General features: G+C 46.3%; 1 protein-coding gene across 1 annotated transcript in view; it reads right to left on the bottom strand.

The window, feature by feature from the left end:
- Positions 1 to 9,852, bottom strand: part of pard3bb (par-3 family cell polarity regulator beta b) — a 218,717-nt gene that overhangs the window by 83,546 nt on the left and 125,319 nt on the right. The window contains exon 19 of the mRNA XM_008295178.1: positions 9,169 to 9,391. Coding sequence (XP_008293400.1) covers positions 9,169 to 9,391 — 223 coding nt within the window. The remainder of the gene's footprint in view (positions 1 to 9,168; positions 9,392 to 9,852) is intronic.

A 9,852-nucleotide genomic window follows, 5' to 3' on the forward strand; every position in this document is an offset into this window, starting at 1 on the left:
AACAGGGTTCTGAACAATACACCAAGCAGGCGTATCACACAAACACACAGCCTGATTGTCCAGAACACGTTTTCAAATTTACAAGTCACGACATCATGGCTGGAGCGTCATTTCACAAAGAATATCAGAGTAAGATTAGCAGCTGATTAGCAGCCAGTTAGCACGAATACATTACCTCTTGTTGTGTCATCAGTGGGAACAGAACGATGACTCATGAATATTCAGGCGCTAACACCACAATCTGTATGGAAAGTGTATGGCTACTCATTTACATGTGAGAAAGACTTAATTAGAAATCTACACCCAGCTTCCTTTAAGCTTCCATCTGTGTGAGGAAAGGTGGGATGATGAAGATCCAGAGAACAACGTTCAGACTGTTTGTCTGACGTCTGACCGAAGGGAAAAAGATCTTTGGCAAATGCTGGTTCTGTTTACGGTTTAAAACAAAAAGCTAAATGTGCCTGAGAAGACGAAGAAACATCCTCACTCTGCTCTCAGCCGGTCTCCTGGATGTTCTCCATCACACAGCGCCACCAGCAGGTACAGTCAGCCACAGCGTGGCACTCTGTCAGTATTTCAACATGTCAGAAACTTTACTGCACGTGTCATCATCACAGACGGCGAGGACGGCGCTTTGCACCTGACTGCTGAGTCATGTTGGGTCCAGCTTCAGCTCGCCAAACCCAGGTGCAGGCTTTCATAATTAATATGCCAGAATTTTTTAGCTTCTGTTTCTCTTTATGAGCCACAAACACGGTGAGGTTGTTTGATTTGTTGTTCTGAAGGTTTCTTCTAGTAGCAGTCGGCCTCCCTGGTCATGTGCACACAGTCACAGATGGAGCCCACGGCGGACAGCATAAGGACAGGCTGACTGTCTTCTCCACCATCATGTTGTCCAACATGCCACCAGTCCACACTATAATACTTTGGGATGTATTTCATAACCCCAGAATACAACTCTAGTCCTAGTCTTTACCAAGAAACCTGACCGATAACAACACTCATCATGTTTAGCCCTGTCCAGGACCTTCATGGTGCCAGACGTAGAAGGTCTGTCAGGGTTCATTCGACCCCAAGAAACAATATGTGCACAACATGTGTTGGCATCATTACAGACTTGTACTTTGTTAAATAAATGTTCTGATAAGTTGACGTATGTTTGGTTCTAAATGTACGACCAATGTCCCTCTTTTCATGTTTACAAAAAAAAATCTTCAAAAATAAAAACACCTGTCACCTAAACCACATGGCCTGGGGTCCAAAAGAGCCCCAGCAGTCCTGACTCGGGTTCCTGCTGTCTGCTTCATTTGTGTACTTTGTGGAATTTCTTGTGGGTTCTTCTACACATGCGACTGTAAGTCTAGACAGTTGGAGAATGTGGTTTTGGCTCTGGGGGGTTGAAGCATTCACATCCTACGACTCCAGCGTGTCTCTGTAAACTCTGATTGGTCGTATTAATGACTTCACTGCAGCCAGTTTCTGTCTTTTTATAAGTTTTGTTTAATTGATAACAAATCGTGAAATCTGGTGTCAGGAAGATTCCGACTTTAGACCGAACCAATCCTGACCTGACAGCAAACACTCTGATGAGGCGACACCTGGAACAACAAGCCGCTACGATACGCTCAGAATCACATGTGGATGATGGTGGGCGGAGTCTCCAGAGGACTGCTCCACGCTCGAGCTTTTGTTTCACAAAACCCAGAAAAAAACAACAAATGAGGAGAACATTGTTCCACGCTCGTGCTGTTGTTTTGTGCGTTTTTCAGACAAAACCCAGAAGAAAAAAAAACAGACGAGGAAAACATTTGAGCAAACATCTGCGCCTCTGCCTTCACCTATTCTTCCTATTGTCTTGATCGTCTCTCACTTCCTCCCTCTGCCCCTCCCAGGACACGCCTCCCTTTGCTATCATTGGCAGACGGCTTCTTGAGGGAATAGGCGATTGACAAGTGTGCTGGGAGCGCACGCACACACACACGTGCACACACGTGCACACCCCTGGCTGATGATTGGCAGGCATGGCATCAGTCAGTGACACCTCAATGACTTCCTGTCATGGTGTTTGATTGGCAGCGTCCGTCCCCTGCTCCAAGCATGTGCTCTCTAATTATGAAGCAATGACAGGCAGCGTCTGGTCAGGAGACAGGGTTTGTTTTTCCTGCATCCAACATTTATAGTCAGCGTGCCTTTACTCAAACTGGACCAGAACATTTGGTTCTGAGTAGCTTTAAAGTGAACAAAGTGGAATAACATGTTCATCAATTAGCTATAAAATGTACGACATTCTCACCCGAACGTACATTTTAACTGTAGAATCACCTCTAAAGTGTACGTCAGCACACGTCTGGTTATTCACCCTAAAACAGTTCAATCCCAACAGAACAGCACCTGTGTCAGGTATCAGGACACACAGACGAGGTCTCCACACATGGAGCAGACTGTAACGCATCAGCTAGTCTCTCTGGTACCTGCTGTGGCTGACCTGTGTGTGAATGTGCTGCTGATGTTCGTAGAGATGGCACAAGATCAAAATAATATCAACAGAACATTTAGCTCCTTGAATTTAAAGTAAAAATAAAAATGAGGCTCATAGATCGGATTGATTTTAAAGAGTTATGCATCAGTGAAAGCATCACAAAGCGTATTCTGTGTGACTCTACTGGACAAGGAGTGATGGTAAGTTTTATTATATGATGTATGTAATGTAATATAATGTAATATATGATTTATTATTCAGAGGGATGTACTGTTAGTGAGACCGGGTTCTTCAGGAGACTTCAGCGCTGCACCTGGAACAGCCTCCCACCAGCAGCTCAGTCCCTCTCTGGTCTACAACACGCACATGCAGATGATTTGGGGGTGATGCAGAGCTCCACCAATCAGAAAACCTCCCGCAAATAACAGGGACCCAAGTGAGTCCATTTTCTACCATCAACCTTTTCAGACGCACACATCCAAAAACACGCCGCAGACTTGGGTTAAAAGGCCTCGCATGAAGCTCAACCATTACACAGTCCACAATGAGGCTGCTCAGTCCTAATGGGCCCCACCGTGGAGATGGGCTAATAGGCCCCACCATGGAGCACTTCAGTGTAATGGGGGTGCAGCATTATGCCCCGCTGGAGCGAGTGGGAGGAGGGGGGGGGGGCAATAAAATGATATGTATCATGCAGAGTAAAGAAAGCCTATTCAGGGTACAGGGTGGCTGCTTCACTGAGTTTAGGATTTGGTCACCTTCCTTCCTCTTCTCAACACAGCAGTTAAAACAGGTCAGCAAACACACACACATCTGAACACACACACATTCACACACAAAACAAAGCAACAGAGCTGGATGTTAAGTACAGCAGAGCATGATCACAAGCCAGCAGGCGCTCATGCATTCATTACCATAGATTCCCATAAATTCACACAGCTCTAAGGCTGAAAATGAACAGCATGCACACACACACACACACACACACACACACACACACACACCAACAGTCACGTCAAACATGATGCACCGACAGCAGTGGTCAGAGGCTCGTTCTGGTAGACCTTGTCCTGTCGCAGTCTCACCTAATAGATGGCCATATTTTCATTTGTACAGACAGTCCCTCTTCCTGTGTCTAACAGCCAAACACACAGATGACAGAACAGCTCGAGAACCATGTTAATTATGTGGACTGTTGAATCACGGTTGCATGTCCAGCATGTATGTGTGCACAATATACAGTTAAGCACAAAATGGTTCACTCCCACGCCAGACTGTGATTGATGGGGATTTCTGTTTGACCAAGAAATGACAGAAACAAGTGACAAAAACGGTAAGACCGATGCCATCGCTCTTCAGTTACTCACTAGTCCACTAAGACCAGAGAGCTTCATGAGCTCCCTGTTCTGGTCCAATACTGAGGCAGAGGTGCACCCCAGGACTGGCAAACACTATAAAGCCATAGCCGAGATTTTTCAGAGACCGCGGTGCCAAACAAAGTCAAAGAGCACAAGGAGTTCCACGCCGTGAGGAATCTGAAGGGTCAGAGCAGAAAAACCAAAGTGAGCCTGCACTGGTAAGAAGTGACAAAGCCAAGGCGTCACCAGGATGGAGACATAAACGCTCACCGGGCCTCTCACAAAGCACAGAGACGTGGGTTTTGTTTGATGAAAGAAAGAAAAAGCGCTCAGCCTCAAAGAACACCGTACTCACGGCCCAACGTGGTGGAACATAAGACTGTAGGTGGTGTTCAGCTGCCATGCCAGGTGGTCAGAGTGACCAGCATGGTGGGAAAACAAGACCTACACGAGGACTCTAGAGGAACAAAGCATCAGAGAGAAAACCCAACCTCAGCAGCAGAAAGCACATTCTGAAACACACTGAAGAGAGAAAACAGTCTCGACGTGTCGGAGCAGCCCAGCCAGAGTCCCAACGAGGATCTGTGGAGGGAACTGAAGACCAGAGTGATGGCAAGGAAGCCTGTAACCTGACAGACCTGGAGATCATCACAGGAGGGAACAGAGCCGCGGTGGAGACGCACAGAGAGGTTGTTAGCAGCGAAGTAAAGCTATCGAGCTGATCACTGACAGCCGTGAGGCTTAACAGTGGACACGGCATTTTAGTTTAAAAATACAAATACAAACAACATAGAAGCAGTTTCAGTGTATTGTTCAGATCTCTGTCTCACCATCTTGTTGTCCCTCGTTTATGTAGTTTTATCCACAGGAACCTACTGATCACATGAACACTCCCTATAAATCTAAATGACACCGGTGTGTGGACTCTTACTGACGGCGGCTGGATTGATTTAAATCAGTGTTAAGAGACAGAGCAAGAAAGAAGACGACACACAGTTCAGACAAACACAGGGTCACAGAGCAGCAGAGCGTCCAACACACATGCTGTGTGGACGCCTCCGTCACCAGCAGCCAAGTGTAGGACGGCCATCTGACTGTGTGACCAATCAGGTTTGATCATCACATGAATATTCATGATGGTGCACACACACACACACACACACACACACAGATGACTGGCATGTGTGATTGGCAGGTGGCAGCGGTTGGGATGACAGAGCCAGCTGTCCACTTTAAAGGGCATTTGAACCAAACACTCAGAGTCTGACTTTAATGCCTGGGTTAACAATGGCGATGAAACACTGCTGTAATTACATTACCACGCTTATTTACCCCGCGACACCCTCTCTCCAGTCACATGATGAACCTAAATGCAGTGGGAAGCTCAGAGCAGGTAACAGAAACAATACAAGCGTGTCTGTGCAGATGAATGAACTAATAATAAGAAGAGAGCAGGTAAAGAGATCTCCTGCATCAGACGTGTGAAGCAAGCAATGACAAACATGAACATGTGCCGCTGTACAACCAGAGACCTTGGAGGAAGGCTGAGTGTCCCGTACTACCTCTCCTCCAGACCATTAGGCCAATCAAAGGTGCCCTTAAATGAATATGACAAATCAGCAGCTCAGCCTCACTGAATAGCACCAATTTGCCTTCTCAGTCTACCACCATTACACGCAATCAAACGCAGAGAGAGAGCAGGAGCTGGAGGCAGCAGACGGAGAGGAAAAATTGGAATGATCCAAAGATTAGGGGGGTGGGGATGGAAAGAGTGGGAGTGGAGGAGGGGGGTGTTCTAGAAACATGGTCAGAAAGAGAGAAAGGTTCAGATTATCACTGGTCTCTAATCAAGACCCTCTCATGGTGATGAGGTGTGGAGGAGAGCTCTAAAAATATCCTTGGGCCTATTATATGGTTTCTTCAAGCACTCATGGCGAGATGTGATGGGGGAGCTGGTGGGTAGATGAAAGGATGGATGGAGGAAGGCTTGGTTAGATTAAACTGGAGATGTGTGCTGCGTAGGCTGTCCAGACCATAATCACACAGAGTGGTGGATAGGTGGAGTAGAGATGGATGAACACACAGGGACAGTATGAGCTGTAACCTCTCCTGAACTCTGAAGCACTTAAAACATTGCTAAGACGGTAAGACAAAGTGGTGGAGTGATGCAGATGGACAGAAAGACATCCTCAGGTGTGTCACTTGGTGCTTATGTAGAGAAAAGACCAACAGATGATTGCAGGAAGGACCAGAGGAGATCGAGAGGGAGGCGACCTGTGAGTTTACAGCAAGGTGAGTGCATTGGATTGGTTATAGAAATGACATCATAATTCATTTAAAAAGTCAGAACTGCATTCCAGTTTTGAACATTGGTTTATAATCATTACACACAAATGATTGGTGGAATCCCGACAACACATGTGACGATGTCTGCGTCTCTACAGCATCTCCACCGTCACAAACATCAGCTGAGCTCTCCGACTGCGTTACACAATGACATAATCAGAACCAGAACCAGAACATATGCTCTGTGGTGTGTTCATTACATCTCAAGTTAAAGACTCCCCGTAAACAGCTCGCTGAGTCTGCTGTCTGAAGGAACGCTGAGTCATGATATGTCTTCTAGTAAATTAAACACACCTTGAGGACACAGGGTGAAAAAACCTGATTTTCACTGCAGAAGGTTTTTACAGACTCTGACTAAATACATATATACAGAGCTACACGTTGACTAAAACATCCTGAAGCACCACCGTCCAACCATGGACCATCTGTCCTCAGGTTGAGCTGGTTTACTGTTGAACTGAGTCACATCACGACATTCTGAAGAACTAACATTATTCAGCACCATCATGTTTGTTTGTGATGCTCACAACATCACTGCATTTAAATCTAATGTGAAAACGGGTCTCCTCGGATGAAAAGAAAACCTGTTCTATGATAACCTCCGACCCTGCTGAGGAGACTCTTCCTCATCTGTCTGCAGCTGGAACACAGAACCAGTCTGGTAGAAGCATCCCTTTGTTGCTCAATTATCAGGAACTTTCTTCCATTTCCAAGGTCTTGTTGTCTTTGAGGCTTGTTGAACTGCATCATAAAGCTGAATATAGCGATTTGTTTAGTTCACACAATGCAGCTGCCTCTGATGCTCCATTTCTTTTCTTTTCATGCAACAGAAAGACGAGTTCTGTGCAGCGATGGACTGAAGTGGTGAAGGGCTGACGCTCCAGGAAGACCCGACCCAGACGGAGGCAGGTCGATTCATAGCTACTGACAAGAAAGTGTCTGTAGAAGGAAAACCCAGGACACACTGCATACCGTCCTCACATCTGCTGTTATAAACACACCGTGATCAGTCCAGACGGCCATTCACTACAAAGACCTGCTCACCGCCAGACCATCCTTATGAATGACCAACGACTGCAGCTATGAGACAGAGAGCACACTGAAGTGAGAATGAGGAAAACAGGGTTGAAAAAGAGATGAAGAAAAAGGTGGTGACCTTCAAAGAAAGACCATTAAACCTCTTCAATTAAGTAAAATTAGCGCATATTAGTCTAATTGCCTCATATTTCACTTTAAATAACACGCAATTTTCAGATGTAATCACTGTGATAAAACAGGCGTTGGAAGTGTTTCTTTGTGCTGCGGTTCACACAGACTGCGTTTGTAAGTGTGTGTGAAAGGCCACGGCTGTGTTTTCTGGATCCAATTGCAGGCGAGTGTTTTTCTTCAGATCTGTATCTACGTAATGGTCATGTGAAGTCCCCCTTCACTGAACAGCCACGGTGGAGAGAAGTCATATTAGCTCACCATTAAGGTGGAGAGTACAAAGTGTTCACTGAAATACTCTGAAATACTCAGAAGACGTAGAGTTAGAGTTAATCACACAGAAACAGTTCTCAGCAGCTCTTTAGGAAATCGCTGCGCCCCTCTTAGAGCGGCCTTTGTGTGCCTGAGACCATGTGACGTCAGGGTTCATGTTTGTCTGATATGGTGTGAATGCATCAGGTGTGTTGATTCCTGTGCGCCTGCTGAACACGGATGTGCACACGCTAACTCCACGGTGACACTAAACACAGCAGCACTGAACCGCCTCTCACAAAGTGTGACCTGATATCATGTTCACAAAGGTTTTATGGGTAACTTCTGCTTCAGTGTCCCCGTGTGTGATATAAAATAAATGTGAGTAATAGAGATGTAAAGGTCCACAATCTGTCGGTGCTGTTGGGTTTTCAGGGCTGGAAGAGAAGAACCTCTTTTAATGTTCAGGGTTCCTCAAAGAGCAGCGACTATCAGGCCGAAGCAGCAGAGGAGAAGGTTTGTTTGGTTCACAGTGACTTCCAATACGTCTACCAGCAATCAGCAAACAGCAACAACAACAACAACAACAACAACAAACAACACTGACATTCAAAAGAACAAACTAGAAAGTCACAGAAATGTAGGTTAAAGCTAAAAATAATAAATAAATACTGACAGTTGAACATTGAGAGACTTTAAAAAGAGAGATTTAGTTTTCAGCTGAGACAAGATTCAGTCACTCAGCTACAGCAACGGTTCAGAGACCATGGTGGGCTGGTTCTGGTGGGCCCTGCTGACACCAAACAGGACCAGAGCTGTGACTCTCAGCAGAAATGCGACGTCTGGTTTACTTTTTAATGTACATCCAGAAAGCAGCACCTTCTCTTTAGAAATACTGTTCCATCATTCTGCAGTCATGGTGCAGAGTCATGATGGTTTCAGCTGCTAAATCTAATCAGTGTGCTGGTGGTCCGTTGGTAAATCACTGCTCCGTAATGACATTACAGAGGGCTTTGATATGAGCTGTGTGGCTGACAGCCTGACTAACAGTTGCTCAGCCTGTTGCTCTCTACCTGCTGGACTGCTGCTGCTGAGACAAGCTTCTGTGGCTTCTCAACAGATTCTTGTTCTCCAGACGTGCTGGTCCAATGTGTTTGTGGTTAAAGCTGGGGCTTGATTATGATACCTGCTGTTAGCACAACGTCAAGGCGGCTAGCGCTAGCCCGTGTGAGGCGTGGACCAGTCAGTGTTTCCAGTGAGCTGAGGTCCGAGCCAGTCGACCGTGTCTCCTGAGCGTGAAAGGCAACACCCCCGACTCCTTATTTCTGAAGGTCCTGGCACCAAACAGATGAACTGTGGCCAAACATAAGCTGCAATCTGGGGATTCAGATCAGCTCAGTGCAGACCAGTGGGTGACGTCACCACATCTATTTGTACACAGCGCTCATGGTAGAACCCAGCCGGAGTGAAAATGCATCACAACTAAAGCGAAGCGAGCCCCAGAAACAGAAAAGGCCCTTCACTCACCTCAGCAGGCCGAAGCCGATTTTCTTGCTCTTCTTTTCCGTCTCCTCGGGCTCCTCTGCTTTCTTCTTCTCTTTCCCTTTCCCCTTGCTCTTCTCCTTCTTCTTTGTTTTTGCTTTCTTTTTCTTGTCTTTCTTGGCTTTCTCTTCTGTCTGATCACCGACTCCCTGGCGGGACGAGCTGCTGGCGGGGGTGTCCCGGCCTGAACTCGCCTCTGAACCATCGTCTAGAGAGAATGAAAGATGGGGATTAGAGCGGCTGGTGAATGTTTCAGAGGACTGAAGCAGTAAAAGAAGAGAGCTGCGTTGGGTTATTTCCACCTCAGTTGAACTGGAGGATCCCATCATCAGCATAACAAACAGACAGAGACGCTGACAAACAGAGGAGCTCTTTGTCAGACAGATTACCAACCAGCCGCTCCATGGGAGGCTAAACACGCTCGTATAGATGGAAAATAAGGTAACATGCGCTCAACAAAGTACAGTGAACACCACGCATCAGTTACCACGGTAACACACACATTCACACACAAGCACAAAGCACATCGACATACACATCCGTCCATGACCAGCCCAAACACGATGTGGACCACGTTCAGGTTTCTCTGCTCCACATCTTCATCGTCGTCAACTTTACAGGGAACCAAAATAAAACAGTGAACATGTTCAGACTGTGAAGCCTCATTAC

This window comes from Stegastes partitus, unplaced genomic scaffold (genome assembly GCF_000690725.1).
Source record: "Stegastes partitus isolate 25-593 unplaced genomic scaffold, Stegastes_partitus-1.0.2 Scaffold1028, whole genome shotgun sequence".
Lineage (NCBI taxonomy): Eukaryota > Metazoa > Chordata > Actinopteri > Pomacentridae > Stegastes > Stegastes partitus.